This window comes from Mauremys reevesii, linkage group 1 (assembly GCF_016161935.1).
Source record: "Mauremys reevesii isolate NIE-2019 linkage group 1, ASM1616193v1, whole genome shotgun sequence".
NCBI lineage: Eukaryota > Metazoa > Chordata > Testudines > Geoemydidae > Mauremys > Mauremys reevesii.
Genome location: NC_052623.1, coordinates 156221689 through 156240538, shown reverse-complemented (window position 1 = coordinate 156240538; position 18850 = coordinate 156221689). Strand labels below are relative to the sequence as shown.

Sequence of the window (18850 nt, the reverse complement as noted above, 5' to 3'; positions counted from 1 at the left end):
TTACCTATTACCTATTACCACTTACGAGGCAGTTCATATGGCCTCTGGTGGAAGAAATGGGGCTTCCTGAATCACTATGTAGGCAGCAGGTGGTAGAATTTCCACTTGGGGCAGGTGGATAGATACCCAGTGATCAAAGTGTAACACTGGCATCCCTGAGGGAGTGGAGGGAATCATCTGTCTTCTTATTAAACAGGTGTGATTCATCAAAAGAAAGGCCCTCAGTGGTATTCTGCACCTCTCTGGGGAAACCAGATGGAGTGCAGCCATGATTCTCTCTGCATGACTATGGCCATGACCATCAAGTGTGATGAGATCTGCAGCATCCACGGCTGACTGTAGTGCTGTTCTAGCCACCAGCTTGTCCTACTCCAGGACAGACTGGAAACATGCTCCATCTTGCTGAAGAAGCTTTGCAATAAAGTCCTCCAATTTACCATAGTTAAGGAAGTCATATTTGACCAACAAGGCCTGGCAGTTTGAAATACAAAACTGGAGGCTTGCTGAAGAGAAGACCTTGCTTCCCAGAAGGTCTAAGCTTTTACCCTCATCTGTTGGGGTAGAGCACAGATGTTGCTGCCTGGACCATTCCATTGCTGCCTGTACCAGGAGGGACTTGGGTAGGGGTATAAAAAAAAGTAACTCCGACCCCTTCACCGGTGCACAGTATCTCCTGGTCTGCCCCTTGGGGGGTAGGACTGCAAGTGGCCAGGGTTTGCCAAACTGTTCGGGCTGGTTGGAGAATGGCATCGTTGATCAGTAGAGCAATCCTGCTCAGTAGCGAGAAATAAAGGATGTTCAGGAGCTGGTGCTGCCTGTCTTGTACTTCCTCCGGTGGAATATGATGCTTGTCTTCCACTGTTCGCAAGAACTCTTGGAATTGCTGAAAGTCATCTGGAAGCAAGGTGGAGGCTGAAGTTGCTGCAGCATCTGGAGAGGACAATGGGAAACAAACAATCTTGCTCCGGTGGAACACGGCTGAGTGGTTTGTCTCCATAACCAGTCTGAAGTGCCTGGTCAAGGGCATCATAAGCAGGGATGGGCAATGCCTCCCTCACCAGGGTTCTCAGGGTGGGTACTGGGGCTAGAATCCCCAATAGGTCCAGCAAGACGGATCCGGAATATGTTGCAGAAGGCCCCATGGGGAGGGCAACCAGTGACTTCCCTGTTGATGGAGAAGAGGGTATTGCCACACCACTGGTGATCCTTTCAGATACTCGTATTAGCGGTAGGGAACTGTCGGCCCTTGTACTCCATCAGAATCCTCCAAAGATGAGAACTCAGATCCTGGTTCCAATGGTGGTACCACTGGAGACAGCAGAAGCATGTAAACCACCGGAGAATGAGAGTCAAAGCATGACCGGACTTTGGCAAGTCCCACATAGGAGATCGGACTTCCCTAGAGGAAAGCATGGAGATCTCGGTTCCCTTAGGACAAACTGCTCATGTGGCTCTGGTTCTCTCTCCCATCACCCCAGCATTAATGGTACTCATTCCGTAGCCAAAACTGAGTGTATGCGGGTCTCGGTGCTCGGTACCAGCGGGTCTGCCAGTCTGCGTGATTTCTTGTCATGCTTGTATGCCTTGGAATGTGCAGCCTCTCTGTGGCTGCAACTCGTGGGAGGTGTATCATCCTTCTTTGTTTTGGAGGAAGACTTACTGCATGCTTATACACATACTTCCTTACCTCCCGACTGGGCCCCAGCACAGGGTCCATAACCCTAACCCGGGTCCGACTGAGGCCTCATGGCGATTTCCATGAGGTGCTTCTTGAGGCGGAGAGCCCAGTCTTCTCAGGTATGGCTTGGTAAGGACCAGCAGATACTGCACCTGGATGAAATGTGGGCTTCTCTCAAGCAGTAGAGGCAGCATTGGGGCGAGTTGCTGACCAAAAACGAATGCAGGCAGGAAATGCAGATCTTGAATCCTGAAATCTCTGGCATAATCCAGTACCCGAGTGTGGAAGCTGGTGGGACCAGTAAACAGATTCCCCTGAATTCCCAGTCCTACTAAAACTAAACAATGTTTAAACAAAAACAAACAATAAACAGTAGAAGTAAACTAACTATATACAATTCTGAATTTTTTTTTTATTTTTTTTTTTTTTTAAAGTGTGTCAGGCGAGAGGACACTAGCAACTCCAACTTGGATTCAGACCATGCAGTGATGAGACGGAACTGGGGATGCAATTGGTCTGTCCAGCCCTTTATAATCTTGGACAAAACCATGAGGTGAAGCAAGGGCTCATGCATGGACCAATGAACACTAGTACTTCCAAACTCTATGGCTCCGGATGCATGGCACACATGCGTAAACGCACCCTCAGTGGAATACAATAGGACCCATTACGCAAAGTACTATTTAGTTTAATTTATAATCAGTTCTGAGTGAAATTCAAAGTTGTAATATGAATCTGCATTAAAGAATGAGTTTAAAAAAATTTAGGACCAGACAAATGGAAGAATGATACATCCACCAGGATAACAATAAATATACTGAGGAAGATAAACTGTGAAAGAATACTGTTATGTCCAAACTAAAAACTTGACAAGTTTCAAGTAGTATAATTCTGGGGCAAATAATTCTCTTCCTAAATCCTTAGTTCTTGAATAAAGTAAAAAGACAAATCAGATGGTTGTTATAAAATCCAAACATAATTTTCTTTATTTAAATCCCTTCTGAAGACTCACTTTTTCCATGTTGCTCACAGTAAGTCAATCATTTTAAAAGGTTTATTTTAGGCATATGCATATGCTAATGGCTAAGTATCCAAGAGTTTATTGCTGCACTGTTTGTTACCTTCAGTCGTTGTGACATGTCTAATATTAAGCCATGATCCTAACCTGATATGCACAGAGGTGCAGCCCACCACCCACAAAGAGCCTCTTTAAGTCAGTGGGACTTGGAACAAGCACTGTGGTGTGCCAGCACAAATTTTAGTGCACAATCAAGGTCCTATATTGTGAGTTCTGTGGGGGAGGGATTACGTCTTATTGTATACAGCCCCCAACACACTCTTGGCTATTCTAATACTCTGACTGCTTTCAAATCCAAGAACTCCAGCATTTTACTTTATTTTGGTATCTTGATGTCCTGGAATTAAATGATAATGCCATACAATAAGCTGGAACTGTACAAAAGAAACAAAAAGTTCAACATAATTGTTTCTTTCCATTTCAGAAGTTTAAGTTATTAATTTGTTCGCCTTCTAGAGAAAATGACTTAAGTTACTCGAAACTAACCGTAGGAAGTTAAGTCGCTCCTGTACTTCTTGCACATGACTGTATCTACTTCCTGGTCTTACAGTTTGTGGATCATACTCTCCATGCTCTGCAAATTTAAGAAGTTTTATTAAGCAATACATATAGAAAACAGATGCTGATTCTAAGGAATACTTAAGTCTTGTGGCTCTGCAGCGAACCAAACCAATTTTAACAAAAGTGATTCATAAATCTGTAATAAAACAATCTTTAGAGACCTGCTCAGAATCAATTAAAGATTAAATTAAGATAGACACCTTCAAAGATGCTTGGCCTACGATTAGATCCACCAACTGTATTTTTGCTTGCAGATGTGTAGGCTTGTCTATTATGAATAGAATATTAAAATATTCAAGAATACTGCATTCTGCTTACTCGGACAGCTGAATTTCTCCATCTTTCAAACTCTTATTTCTTTGAAAAACAAAGTAAGCAGAGAAAAAATCCTGTATACTGGATATATGGTTGATAGGTTACCCAGCAATGTTGAAATTTTAACAATACTGTAACCAGCCTTCATTGTGGCAAGATTTTTTTCCAGAATTATATCACTCTAAAAGGTGGTTTGTTTTAAAGATGGGTTATATATTGGAGATACCAACTATGGTAATATTTCTTTAAAGCTACCATATACATTTGACATCACATCAGGGGTTTAGGAAGTAGGGAGGGAGAAGAGGCATGACCGCTATCCAATGCAATCTTTATACTGATGAACCAGTTTTTTACTCAAATGTAGATACTTAGTCATAAACTGGTAATTTCAAGATAGGACAGAACAATATTTATTAGAGTGTGTGTGTAGAGAGAGCGTGACCTATCTTTTATCAAGCCAAGTTATATATTTTGGGGTTTTTCCTCCTGCAAGATTCAGCAAACTGGTTCTTCTCATATCTTTGTCATATCTTATCCACTAAGTTTTATTTCTGCATATGTATATGCTATAAGTGCAGCTATAATACAACATGGTTTTATTGTGACACAAAACCAGGAAGAAAGATCTGAGCTGCAGTGTTATATCTGAAAACTTCAGGAAGATTTACAGTAACAACTAATTATACTAATCATTAATAGTTTACAATCTCATAGTATGATAGTGAATCATTTAAGTGGAAATAATACTTCCATTTCAAATCCCTAATTTCAATCCAATCTAGTAAAGATAACTTTTCGACTCAAATTTTTCTCATCCTTGATCTCAGCCCAGAAATGAATTCATGTGTTTGTGCTTGTACATAAAGTTTCATAAAAACATTCTATTTGAATTACCACACTGAAAAAATAAAAGCATTTTGTAAGTATCAGACAGCAAATTATGCTCCAAATCATTTAGATTTTCACTCAAGATGAACACTACTCATTTTTTTCTTGGAAAAGTAACTACGCTCAAATAAATTTGTTAGTCTCTAAGGTGCCACAGACTCCTCATTTTTTTAATGATGTTATGTGATTTTTAAAAGTAGTAAATGAGCCAGTTAGTACTTTAATAGAGGACTAGAGAATATCTGGTGCTTCTGACAAATATTGATAAATTCCGTTATATTAGAGTTTACCCGTAAGTAAGTGCCACTCAACTAGTGCCCCATTCCAAGTGATCTATAGTGTAATACATGACCAGAGGTTGATTCCTTCTCTGAATAAAGTGCTCCATTAATAATAATAAAAAGAATAACGCTTTACCCATACTGCTATCAGCCAGACCCTGTCAAATCCCATAATGAGCAAGGGTGGAACTTGGACCTTCTAAGGGCCTGTATACACAGGAAAGCTACTGCAAAATATGCTAGCATATGAATTTAAAAGCAGAATAACCCACACTAACTCAGCACGTGGACACCTATTCCACACTAAAACTGCCTTTGTGAGTTTAACAACCCATTTCCTAAGTATTATCCACTTAATCCACTTCTCTGTATTACAGCTGCACTTCCAAAATGGATTAAAGCTAAATAGCACATAGGGTCTCCTACTGCAGAATAAGAGTGTCCACGTGGTAAGCTAGTGTGAAATAGCTACTGCATAATACCTATTCTGGGCTATTTCCCCATGTAGACAACCTCTAAAAATGCAGTCTTCCACGAAGAAACCCAGCTTGTGTAATAGACTGCATCTAGTTCCATCTCCTAAAAAACCTGTCAACATGATTCTGGTTGCTCTGCTTCCATTAAGTCTTTTCTTCTTTGAAAAAAGGTCTGAGTCAGCGTGTGAAGTACTAATTGTGCTTATTAATGATTAGTGTACTGCTGGCTTGAACTCACCATTGACCTGCTACTGTATATAGATATAAGTCTCCGAGTAGTAAATTCACAGATCATTAAATTAAAAGGAAGTCTATATATACACATTTAAAGAAAATAATGCCACTTCCTCAGTTACTAACACTTAAGATTACTAGAAGTAAAATTTGAAAAACTAAATTTATTTTTCACCATTTATGATACTATTTGCTGCTTTTCATAAAGTTATCCAAGCTGCAGTGGAAAAAAATAAGAGGTATAAATGGTTAAAATAATGGAGGATGGACTTGTGGTTAAAGCACGAGCCTGGGTCTTAGAAGACTTGGATACAATTGCCAGCTCTGCCACAGATTTCCTGTGACTGCAGGCAAGTCACTTAATCTCTGTGACTCGGTTTGTCATGTGTAAAATAGAAAGTATTATTCTCCCTTTCTCCAACCCTTTGTATGTTTTTTCTTTATAGACTGTAAGATCTTTATAGCAATGACTTTCTTACCACAGGTTTCTGCGGTCACTAAACATAAACAGGGCCACGATCTCTGGTGGTACTCTAATAGTACTGTTGCTATTAACTCTATTGTGCTAGAATATAAATGCCCCCGTCAGGAATTAATGCACTATCATTTTAGACACTGTAAAAACCTCAGATAGACAGTTCCTGCCCCAAAGAGCAATAGATGACAATAATACTTTAATTATACTCATAGTATTAACTTTTCTGTATCACCTGTTTCTAGTCCATTTCACTTCCTAGTAAATATTCTCCATCATCCGAAGAAGTGGGTATTCACCCACGAAAGCTCATGCTGCAAAACATCTGTTAGTCTATAAGGTGCCACAGGATTCTTTGCTGCTTCTCCATCATAATGTTTGGGTTCGTGGTATTGTTGAAGATTTAACTTAAAATTTTTTTTCATTTAAATAAGGTTTTGTAAGAACCCTCTAGCTTTGTAAATAACTGGGTGTGTTTGTGTGGGCCTGTATGGTCATCATAAAATTAGATTCATCAAAGAGCTCTGCTCTACATGTAAAGGACTGTCTTTTTACTATGCTTCCGTACAGTGCCTACCATAACAGGACTCTGATCCTTGAATGGAGCAGCTAAAAGCTACCACTAAACCTGTGTTAGCCACAAATGCATAGCAACTTCATTATAATCCAGAGAAATAACTGGATTAAATCTGACAAAGTGGATTACTTTTGACAAATGTGACAAGAATGGGAAACTGTCATGATAGCCAGTCTCTCTATGCAATTCACATACAGCAGAACCCCATTTATCCAATCTAACTGGGACGGAAGACACATCAGATAATCAAAAATTCAGATAACCCGGAGAATGGGGAAGTGCCAGGCTGCAGCACCACCCAGCTGCCACAGGAGAGATTGCCGCTTCTGGACCTGTGTGCACTGGCTGTTTGGTTAATACGGAGAGCCAGAAAATGAAGAGACATATAAACAGGGTTCTACTGAATTGTAAAGATACAAAATAAATTTCCTTTTGCTTCTAGGAGAAAAAACAAATTTATAGATCCAACAGTCAATGCATACTGCAAATGGTTCAGAACTGGGAGAAAGGAACTGTCTGAAAAGACAGTCATCTACGAATGTGTGAAAAAAAGGTACACCAATTTAAAAACTAGTCATTTTAGTCAAGAATTTCAGGTACTATACCTGTCCCTGCCAATTTCTGTGGTTTCACAATCACATTCCATTATTTTTAAAAAAGGATTCTCTCTCTACCTTGTTGCTTTGTAAAAGACCCATGCAAACAGATGAAACTGAATATACACAAGAGCACTATCAAATACACAAAAACTAAAAAAGAAAACTATTTTTCCCATTCCATTATTGTAATCCCAGGTGTTATTTGTAACAGCAGCAGATTAAAAAAAAATCTATACAAAAGTGTGATTTTTACAGTCTACTAAATTTATCACTGGGAATAGGTGTGTGAAATGTTACATTTAGGAAGTAGAATTTATTCAGCATTTACACTTTTCCATGTATGAAATTCAACCATCAGTTTTCCTACCTTGGGCTCAGTCATTTGGACATTCACTATTGCTCCCACACTTCCCCTTGTCTCACTGGCTATTTATAAGAAAGCTCTTCTGACAGATAAAAAGGAATAATCTCTTGAGGTAAAGATTTTATTCTTCTGAGTTTCCCTTGTTTCCATTTTCTGTTTCATTCTCCCTTAATTTCTCTTCTTTCCTTTTCTTGATTTCCCCACTCAGTTCTGCTTTCTGTCCCTCTGTGCCTCAGCATTTTAGTTCAGCAGTTTAGTACAGCAGTTCAACTCAGATAGAAAGTTTAATTTTCCAACCAACCAAGAATAAATAGGTTCTCAAGCAAAACTTTACACTCTGATAATTTAAAAAAAATGATAAATGTCTGGAATATAAATCACTCTGTTGGGGAGTAAAAAACCCACCTATCTGAATCGCTACAGACTAATACTGAAGGCCCTAGGCCAGGTAAACATCAGGCACATGACAGAAGAAAATGCTAAGGAACATGAAAAATTTAGATAAAAACAAAACAAAAGAAAAGGAAGTAGAATTCTTAGTTGTAAAGTCTCAGAGGGCATGTGTACCAATGAATAAAAAGGGAACCAGGAAAGCAGGTAGTAATTCAATATGGTTAAAAGATAAATTTAGAGAAACTATTCAAGCCAAAGAGAAATCCTTCAAAATTTAGAAATCTAACCATAGTGAAGCCTAAACAGAAGTATAAATACAGCAAGCAATATGTATGGGGAAAATCAGGAGGACTAAAATGAATGTTGAAGGTCATATAATTAAAAGACACAAAAATGAAGAAATTCTTTAACTACATCAGAAGTGGGAAACCTGGAAAAGAATTTGAGAGTCTGCTAGATCACCAGGGAGCAATTAAGGAAGACAAGGACATTGCTGAGGAGCTAAATTATTTCTTTCACTCAGCCTTCACCAAAGAGAAGGTTGGGGAAATACCTACCATAGACTTATTCTTTTCCAATAATAAAGATAAAGTACTGTCAGAGATTGAGGTGTCAGAAGGAGATGTGCTAGAACATACTAATGTCTCAAAAGACAATGAGTCACAGATAGTATACATCCAGGAGCTCTAAAGAAGATCAAGAATAAAATGGCTGAGCTACTACCAAAAATGTGCAAAAAGATATTTTACCAGAGATCTGGATGACCATAAATGCTGTACCTATATTTTATAAAGGCTTGAGGAGTGGCCAGACGACTTACAGACTAGTAGGTAATACATATTTGCCCAGTAAACATGTTGAAATAATTATATATTACTCTCGAGGGAATTCTATGCCAAAAGTTAAAAATGCTGCAACAAAAAAATAAAAATTCTATGCACAGTATTTTAAAACTCTTCAAAATTATGCATATTTGTGAAAATAACACAATATAATCATTTTCAATTATCTGCTGATGAGTATTTTGAAATAAATTACCAAAATAACTGAAAATGGTGTGATTTTATTATTGCATTTAATCACATTTAATATAGCATTTAATTTCAGAAAGGGGAACTACACAAAAATGAAGAAGAGGTTAGTTAAAAAGAAATTAAAGGGTACGGTGCCAAAAGTGAAATCTCTGCAAGCTGCATGGAAACTTTTTAAAAACACCATAATAGAGGCTCAACTTAAATATATACCTCCAAATTAAAAAAAAACATAGTAAGAGAACCAAAACAGAGTCACCATGGCTAAACAAAGTAAAAAGCAGTGAGGCAAAAAGGCATCCTTTAAAAAGTGGAAGTTAAATCCTAGAGAGGAAAATAGAAAAGAGCATAAATACTGAGAAATGAAGTGTAAAAATACAATTAAGAAGGCCAAAAAAGAATCTGAGGAACAGTTAACCAAAGAGTCAAAAAGTAATAGCAATTTTTTTTAAATTTTTTTTAAAGTACATTAGAAGCAGGAAGCCTGCTAAACAACCAGTGGGGCCACTGGATGATCAAGGTGCTAAAGGAGCATTCAAGGACAATCAGGCCATTGCAGAGAAGCTAAGTGAATTCTTTGCGTCATTCTTCACTGCTGAGGATGTGAGGGAAATTCCCAAACGGGAGCCATTCTTTTTAGGTGACAGATCTGAGGAACTGTCCCAGATTGAGGTATCATTAGAGGAGGTTTTGGAACAAATTGATAAAATTAAACAACAAGTCACCATCATCCTACTACCCTACCCCTCCCCGCCCAGCTGAGACTAATAGCCTTGGGTGGCCATGGCACCCCCAGACACACACACCTCTTGTGAAAGTAGAATGAATTATATTGTAAAAATAGAAAGAATTAAAGAAATGCTGTATGTACCTTTAAGTAAAGGTAAGGAATGTTAAAATACAGGTGTCAGGAAAAGAAACATTAAGGCATAAACAATGAGTCCACTTACGCTAATGGTGAAACCATTAGCCTGAGATTGGTAAAAGTTAGTAAGGAAATCAACTATAAGTCTAGCCTCCGGTAAACTTGTCAGTTCTGCTCCCTTTGTTATCTTGTCAAGTTCGCTTCCTTTTTATCTGTATAAATTGAGATAGTGTGGGTCTTGCATGGTGCTCACATTATCTGGGTGTTATTAGCAGAGCGCTGTGCTAATAAAACAGAGTGGTCTGACAAACCAAGTCCTGAGTCTAACTTTGACACCCTCCACCCCCGTGATTTACCTCTCCCTAGGCTGCCCAAACAGAGGAGCCCGGGGAGGGGGTGAGTGAACACTGGGTGCAGCTTCTCTTTGCTTCCCCACAGAAACCATTTTCTGCAGAAAGAAAAGAGAATCTGCACGGAGACTTAGTGCTGAATTCTCCCAAGAGTAAATATACATTAACAAAACATCCAGAAGATGACACCAGCAAATCATGTTTCACGAATATTAAAATTCTTTATACATCAGAATAAAGCAGTGAATAGAGGAGAAAAACGGTTACTTACCTTTCTCATAACTTTTGTTGTTTGAGATGTATTGCTCATGTCCATTCCATTCTAGGTGTACGTGCACCCACGTGCACAGTTGTCAGATTTTTGCATTTGTAGTATCCATAGGGTTGGCAGTAGCGCTCCCTTGAGAGCCACGCTTATGCATCAGTATATCAGGCACTGCCAGCCCTATGCCCTCTCAGTTCCTTTTGGCAGGCAACTCCGACAGAGGGGCAGCAGAGCAAGTAATGGATTGTACATGAGCAACACATCTCAAAGAGCAACAATTACTAAAAAGTAGGTAACCGTCTTTTCTTCGAGTGCTTGCTCATGTTGATTCCAGTCCTGGTGACTCACAAGCAATGTCAATGGAGGTGGGCTCAGAGTTCAGTCTTGCATCTTGCAGCACTGCTCTGGAAAAGCCAGCATCATTCCGGGCCCGTTCAGTAAGTGCATAATGGGACACAAACGTGGACAGATGACCAGGTAGCAGCTCTACAGATCTCTTAGATTGGCACCTGAGCCAAGAAGGCTGCTGATGACGTTTGCGCTCTAGTTGAGGACACCTTGACTATCGCCAGTGGAGGCACTTTCACCAGCTCGTAGCAGTATCGGATGCAGGCTGTGATTCAGGACAAAATCCTTTGAGCAGAAACTGGGCAATCTTTCATCCTGTCTGCCACCGCAACAATCGGCTGTGTTGACTTGCGAAACAGCTTTGTCCTGTCGCTATATAAGGCCAACGCCATCCTAACAGCCAGGGCATGCAACCTGCATTCCTCTTCAGCTTTATGGGGCTTTGGGAAGACTACCAGTATGTGTATGTTCTGGCCGGTATGAATCTGGAAAACTACGTTGGGCAGGAACGCCGGGTGCAGCCACAACTGGACCATATAGGGTAGTTCCGAAGTAAACGCCATGATCTCAGACACCCTGTGGGCAGACGTAACTGCAACTAGGAACGAAACCTTCCAGGAGAGAAAGAGAAGAAAAATAGGAAGCCGGAGTTTAGGCGGGAGGCCCCATGAGTCTCGACAGCACGAGATTCAACTCCCAGGGAGGAACAGGGTCCCAGATGTGAGAGTAGAGATGCTCCAAACCTCTCAAGAACCGGGCCGTCACATCATGAACAAAGACCGACCTGCCTTGGAACGGAGGATGGAAAGCCGAAATTGGTGCCAGGTGGACCCTGATCGATGGCAGGGACAAGCTCTGAAGTTTGAGGTGCAGAAGGTAATCCAGGATCACCTGCAACGAGAACTGCTCAGCCTGAACACATCGTTCCGAAGCCCAGCCACATTAACCTTTCCCACTTGACCAGGTAAGTTGCTCTGGTGGAAGACTTTCTGCTACCCACCAAGACCTGTTGAACCCAGGCCGAGCACTCCTGCTATTCCACATTCAGCCATGCAGTAGCCACGCCAACAAGTGCAACACCTCCAGGTTAGGGTAGTCCTGGAACAGCAGGTCCAGCCGGAGAGGTAGCTGCAGTGGAGCGGCTACCGAAATTTCCAACAGCGTGCCGAACCAGTATTGGAGAAGCCACTCAGGGACTATCAAGATAACCTTAGCCATGTCCTGTTTGATCTTCACGAGGACTCTGTGGATCAACAGCACTGGTGGGAAGGCATACATCAGACCCCCCCAACCATGATGGGGCTGTCAATACCTGTATCTGCTGACCGACGCCATCTGAGATGATGCCAGAGCGAGGGGACCGGTGCCCGGGGGGACTGGAAACATTACAGATAGCACTCCCACGGGATAGGCAACCAGGATCTGCACTGAGAGGACTACTGGCAGCAGGGTGAACGGTCCCGGTAGTATGGAGACCATCTCCCTCTAGGCGATCTGTGTCGAAACGGTGGGGACTGTAATCGCGATGGTGGTGATCAAAAGCAAGCCCAGAGGATCTGTCCTGCAACTCCGGTGATCTGCGACTCAGAGGTGGAGAGCGCTACTTCATCTCGGGGGAATTGGTGGTGCTCCACTGCCCCCTGAAGGGTCTTAGTGGCTGGTTTGCCCTCGTGGGGAGCCTTTGCCAATTCCTGTGGCACGTGCTGCATTGTAGTTATGGGCAGAGACCTTAACTCTCTTAGAGCCGGTGGAGCTTCTGAAGGTGTCAGTGGGTCAGGGGTTTAGGTCCCATGTCGCTCCCAGGAGTCAGTCATGGACTTTTAAGGGGCTAAGGACCCCGACCGGGGAGACACGAACCCATATCTCCAGAGTGGCGAGGTGGCCCAAAGTGGGTCCCTTGCCCATTGCCCTTCTTGCCTGGTGCCAAAGAGCGGTGCTCTCTCGCCTTTTTTGGGCGCCGGTGACAGGGAACAGTGCTAGGCAGAGACTGGTGCCAGGGTGCACTGCACATCAAGGCCGAGGTACTCCGAGAGTCCTGGCAGGATGGCACAGAAGCCGGATGAAGGGTAGCCTCCTTGAGGAGAGACCATGAACGAATATCCCGCTCTGTGTGAGAGGCTGGAAGTTTTTACAAATACAACACTTATCTCTCATGTGAGATTCCCCCCAAGCACTTGAGGCAGCTACTATTTTGGTCACTTACAAGCGTAGGCCTGTTACAGTCCACGCGGGGCTTAAACCCGGGAGACCGGGGCATGCCCCGCTGGGGCGAAGTCCCCGCTGGGACTCTAATTTCTAACTACAACTACACTTAAACTACTTAACATTAACTACTATAAACAAGCTATTTACAAGGCCCTAAGGCTCGAAGTCAGTAAAGATGAAAAACCGCTAGCCCTTGCTACGCAAGGAAAGGCACGCCGACTAATCACTACTGGCATTAAGAAAGAACCGAGAGCGCGTAGGGCTGGCGGCACCTGATATACTGACACATGAGCGTGGCACTGAAGGGGACGCCACTGCCAACCCTACAGATACCACTAAGGCAAAAATCTCTGATGACTGCGCACGTACACAGGCACACACCTAGAATGGAACTGAAATGAACAAGCACTCAAAGAAGAACTGGTTAATTTATTTCAACTTTCAAAAGGCCTCAGAAGGTTCCTCAAAAGAAACTAATCACCATGTATTTCTCATGGATCAAGAACTGGCCAAGAGCAGGAAACCAAAAGTGTGGGAATAAATGGTCAACCTTTTGCCATTATAAAAATTGAATAGCAGGGTGCCTCAAGTGTCCATGCAGCAAAGAGTCCTGTGGCACCTTATAGACTAACAGACGTTTTGGAGCATGAGCTTTCGTGGGTGAATACCCACTTCGTCGGATGCATGTAGTGGAAATTTCCAGGGGCAGGTGTGTATATATATATGCAAGCAAGAAGCATGCTGGAGATAACGAGGTTAGTTCAACCAGGGAGGATGAGGCTCTCTTCTAGCAGTTGAGGTGTGAAAACCAAGGGAGGAGAAACTGGTTTTGTAGTTGGCAAGCCATTCATAGTCTTTGTTTAATCCTGAACTGATGGGTGTCAAATTTGCAGATGAACTGAAGCTCAGCAGTTTAGGTCTATGTTAGGTCCACTTGTTAATCAGATTAATATATTAAATGGCTGGGAAAGGGGAAGTGAGCAGTGAGATAATAAAATCTACAGATGACACAACGTTAGTCAAATTCAGAGGAAACTGAGGAACTTCAGAGAGACCTAACCAAGCTAAGTGAATGGGCTAAATAATGGCAAGTAAAGTTCAATGTTGAAAAATACAAAGTAATGTACATTGGAAGGAAAATGAGAAGTACTCAGTCACAGTAAAAGGCTTTAAATTAATTGTATCAAGTCTAGAAAGGGATCTAGATGTTACCATGGACAGCTGAACAACCACCTTCACTCAATATACAGTGAAAAAAATGTTAGTGTGTATAAGGAATAGAGTAATATGGAAACTTATGTCCGTATGTAAATCAATGGTGACTTCTCATCTAGAAGACAGTGTGCAATATTGGTTACCTCACCTCAAAAAGGATATTGCAGAGGGGATTAAAGAAGGGTAACAAGAAGGATTAGCGGCATGGAAAATAGTCATGTGAAGAGAGATTGAAAAGACTGGGTTAGTTCACCTTAGTAAGGAGACAAATAAAAAGGGATATGAAAAAAGAGACAGTAGGACAGGAGCTTCTGTTCTTCATCTCATAACACAAGAACAAGAGACTGTCAATGGAATGTAAAGGTAACAAATTCAAAACTAATGAAGAAAGATTACTCAGCTTGTAGTAACTGGAGCTCTTTGAGATGTGTTGTCCCTACATGTAAGTGCCCTTCAGGCTGGGCTTACACTCAATGTGCATGGGATCAGGGAATTTTCCCTAGCAATGTCCATTTGGTCCATGGACACACTTCCCACTTTCCTTGTGCAACACGCCAAGGGCATAAAGGGGGCTGCTAGACTACTGCCATTTTAGTTCCTTCTCCACTTATAGGCCCAACTAAGGGCTAGTCTACACTTACCAGCCGGGTCGACGCGGTGAGTTCGAACTCTGGAAGCGCCGCGGTCGACTCCGGTACTCCACCACTGCAAATGGCGGTGGCGGAGTCGACCTTGGAGACGCGGACTTTGATTCTGCGGCATCTGGACGGGTGAGTCGTTCGAACTAGGGTACTTCGAATTCAGCTACGCTATTCACGTAGCTGAATTTGCGTACCCTAGTTCGACCCCGCTTCTTAGTGTGGACCAGCCCTAAGGGAACCGAGGCTGGAGGGCAGTTGCCAACACGTACGGACATCTTGAAGAACTCCAGTTATTACAAGGAGGAAAGGTTACTCAAGTACTTGTCCCTCCACGTAGTACATTTCAGGTGATTCACAAGAAGCATCCCTCTTAAAAGAGGTAGGTGCCCGAAGTCCTATGAAGTCTTTAAACAACGATTTGAAGATCTCTGACTCACACAGAAGTTACGGGTCTACTACAGGAGTCTGCAGGTGAGGTTCTGTGGCCTGTAATGTGCAGGTCGTCAGACTATAGGATCATGATGGTGTGAGAACATAGAGTAGATATAGTTGCAACAATATGGGCCCAACTCAGCGCTATCAAAAATAGCTCGTGTCTTGTCTTGCCTGACTTTCCTTAGTACCCTCAGTAACAAAGGGATCAGGGGAAACACATACAGCCTCTGGCCATCATATGAGGAAAGTGTTGCCCAGCACGCCTAGACCACAACCCACTCTGGAGCAGAATTTCTTGCACTTTTTGTACGTGCCTGACACAAAGAAATCTGTGACCGGGCTACCCCACACTTGAAATACTTCCAAGTAGAGTCTGGCCACAAAGCTCACACCTGTACTCTCTGGAGACATATCTGCTTAGGATGTTCTGAACTCCTGGCAGATGGAGGGCGGTCAGAGCACTTTGCAAAGATATCCATGAGCTATGAAGAGCTCTCTGCTTGTTAATGGAAAGCACCACGTCTTCTTGTCTAATCATACCTGGACCAGCTGGACGTGAATGAGAGAGAGGAACTGTTCACAGGTCAGCGTGACTGCTCTGAAGTCCAACATGATGTGGAGCATAGACTCCTGAGTGAACCATGTCTCTTGTGCTACCTGTCCCACTATATGGGCCCCCCAACCAATGAGGACAGCATGTGCAGTCTGTATTTCCTGTCCTCAGGGAACTGAATAGAATGCACATGCACGCACGCACACACACACCCCTTTCCTTTGTCCTCCCATCAGGCAAGGGAGTCCAGAACCTTTTGGAGAACCAAGACTGGCAAGTCAAGACTGCATGTGCCCCGGTGTACATAGCCCATCGACACACTCACAGGTACCTGCAGTCATATGACTCAAAGGGTCAGGCAAGATCTCAGACATCCAGGTGCTTATCCAGTTTTGCTGCATGAGTTCACAAATGCCTAGAAAACCGTTGTTTAAGTAAGTACAACCCAGCTGACACAGCATCCAGCTTTGCCCCAATGAACTAGATCTGTGTTGGTGCCAGGGTAGACTTCTCCAGGTTCACCCTGAGACCCAGCTTCTCAAACAGGTCCAGAAGCATAGCAGTTGCTTTCCGAGTTTCCTGGTAAGATAGATCATCCTTTTAGGAGCCAATCATCCAAGTAAGGACACACGGCTGCCACCTGCCAGCAAAAGTGAGCTGCCATCATTGACTTTATTTGGGGGAAACCCTTGGCACAGTCAAGAGTCCGAATGGGAGCACCCACTACTGGCAGTGCTGACTTTCATGTGATGCTTCCCAGGAGTATCCAGGGTTGTATCCTCTGGCCTCCTCAGTGGAAACCGATAAGGATACCTCTACCTCACGCCTCCCCAAATATATCCCCCAAATCTATTGTCTTTACTTGTAAAAGGATCCCCTCCAGCTGTTTTATTTCTTCCTGTAAACGTCCTCTCTCAAAGATTTCATCATCTCTTGATTAGCATTTTGGTTCAGTATGCAAATAGACCTATATTGTGAACGAGATGAAACACTATGACAAGCCAGGGACATAAGTGTCTATTACTCCCAGCCCAGAAAAAAAACGATCTGAGGTATGTCACCTCCTGTTTACATGCCTTGACTTCAAGGCTTTGATATTTTTCAGTATAGGTACATAACTCATTAAATATTATCCATACATTCATTTCAAAATGATTATGACAACCAGTGGGCTACTGGCTCTCAGTAGAGACCTCAAATGGCACCCGTTGGTGAATTATTGTCCATATACTTGACCCACGATTCCCTGAAAAACCCTGTGCCCCTTTGTGCCCTCTGCCAGTTGGCACAAAGGTTCCTGCGTCATATTTCAATGAACCTCAGGTGTGCCAGGTGAATGTCCATGTGAAAATCTATGAGATCAAGGGCTGTGAACAATTTCTCATCTAGTGAGGTGATAACTGAAAACAGGGTCACAATTCTGAACTTCGGGGAACTGAAGGAATTTCCACCTGAGGAGAAAAATGGGTCTCCATTCTCCCATTTTTTGGGGTAGCATGGGGATAGGTCTTCCCCATATCCTCCTTCTGATGCCAATGACTGCGAGCCTGAGTCCAATGGGGGAGGAGGGGATGCAGGGGGGAAGATTGCCAGTACCAGAGGAGGCAGCAATGATCTACCTCTATTCACTGAAAGTACTGGTGATAGCCTGCTTCTACCCCACTACCAGTACTGGAAGATAGTATGGCCTTGCCCTTTGAGAAAGTCGCATTCTGGTCTTTACTGATACCTGATAATCCTGTAACTCAGTATGGGACAGGCACTTCTGTCTCTTCTTGGATGGTGAACTTTCCCTCTTGTGCTTGGGTCTCCCTCCTCATTTGTTCTGTCTGTACTTATCTGAGTCTCTTGGAACTTTTTTCTCAGAGGCGGGGGAACTGGGGAGAACAGGATGGAGAGGGGCCCTGGAACTGGCCAGAGTCACACACAAAGGAGTTCTCCTACCATCTTCAAGCCAATGTACAGCGGTGTCTCCCCAGTCAGAAGCCGTCCCCATGAGGAGTCTTCGGACTCTGAACTCTCGACTGTCTGTCCTTCCACAGAAACAACTGACAGATACTGCAATAGGGAGGGACATGGGCTTCCCCAGGCAGGGTTGGAAGGGAACTCAGGAGGTCATCTAGTCCAACCCCCTGCTCAACGCAGGACCAATTCCCAACTAAATCATCCCAGCCAGGGCTTTGTCAAGCCTGACCTTAAAAACCTCTAAGGAAGGAGATTCCACCATCTCCCTAGGTAACCCATTCCAGTGCTTCACCACCCTTCTAGTGAAAAAGTTTTCCCTGATATCCAACCTAAACCTCTCCCACTGCAACTTGAGACCATTACTCCTTGTTCTGTCATCTACCACCACTGAGAACAGTCTAGATCCATCCTCTTTGGAACCCCCTTTCAGGTAGTTCAAAGCAGCTATCAAATCCCCACCTCATTCTTCTCTTCTGCAGACTAAACAATCCCATTTCCCTCAGCCTCTCCTCATAAGTCATGTGCTCCAGCCCCATAATCATTTTTGTTGCCCTCCGCTGGACTCTTTCCTATTTTTCCACATCCTTCTTGTAGTGTGGGGCCCAAAACTGGACACAGTACTCCAGATGAGGCCTCACCAATGTCGAATAGAGGGGAATGATCATGTCCCTTGATCTGCTGGCAATGCCCCTACTTATACAGCCCAAAATGCTGTTAGCCTTCTTGGCAACAAGGGCACACTGTTGACTCATATCTAGCTTCTCATCCACTGAAACCCCTAGGTCCTTTTCTGCAGAACTGTTTCCTAGCCATTCAGTCCCTAGTCTGTAAGAGTGAATGGGATTCTTCTGTCCTAAGTGCAGGACTCTGCACTTGTCCTTGTTGAATCTCATCAAGTTTCTTTTGGCCCAATCCTCTAATTTGTCTAGGTCCCTCTGTATCCTATCCCTACCCTCCAGCATATCTACCACTCCTCCCAGTTTAGTGTTATTTGCAAACTTGCTGAGTGCAGTCCACGCCATCCTCCAGATCAGGGGTCAGCAACGTTTCAGAAG

General features: G+C 43.0%; 1 protein-coding gene across 4 annotated transcripts in view; it reads right to left on the bottom strand.

Moving 5' to 3' along the window:
- USP9X (ubiquitin specific peptidase 9 X-linked) overlaps window positions 1-18850 on the bottom strand; it is a 202218-nt gene that overhangs the window by 98060 nt on the left and 85308 nt on the right. For all 4 annotated transcript variants that reach the window (XM_039522093.1, XM_039522099.1, XM_039522109.1 and 1 more), the window contains exon 15: window positions 3243-3330. In XM_039522093.1, the coding sequence (XP_039378027.1) occupies window positions 3243-3330 (88 nt within the window). The remainder of the gene's footprint in view (window positions 1-3242; window positions 3331-18850) is intronic.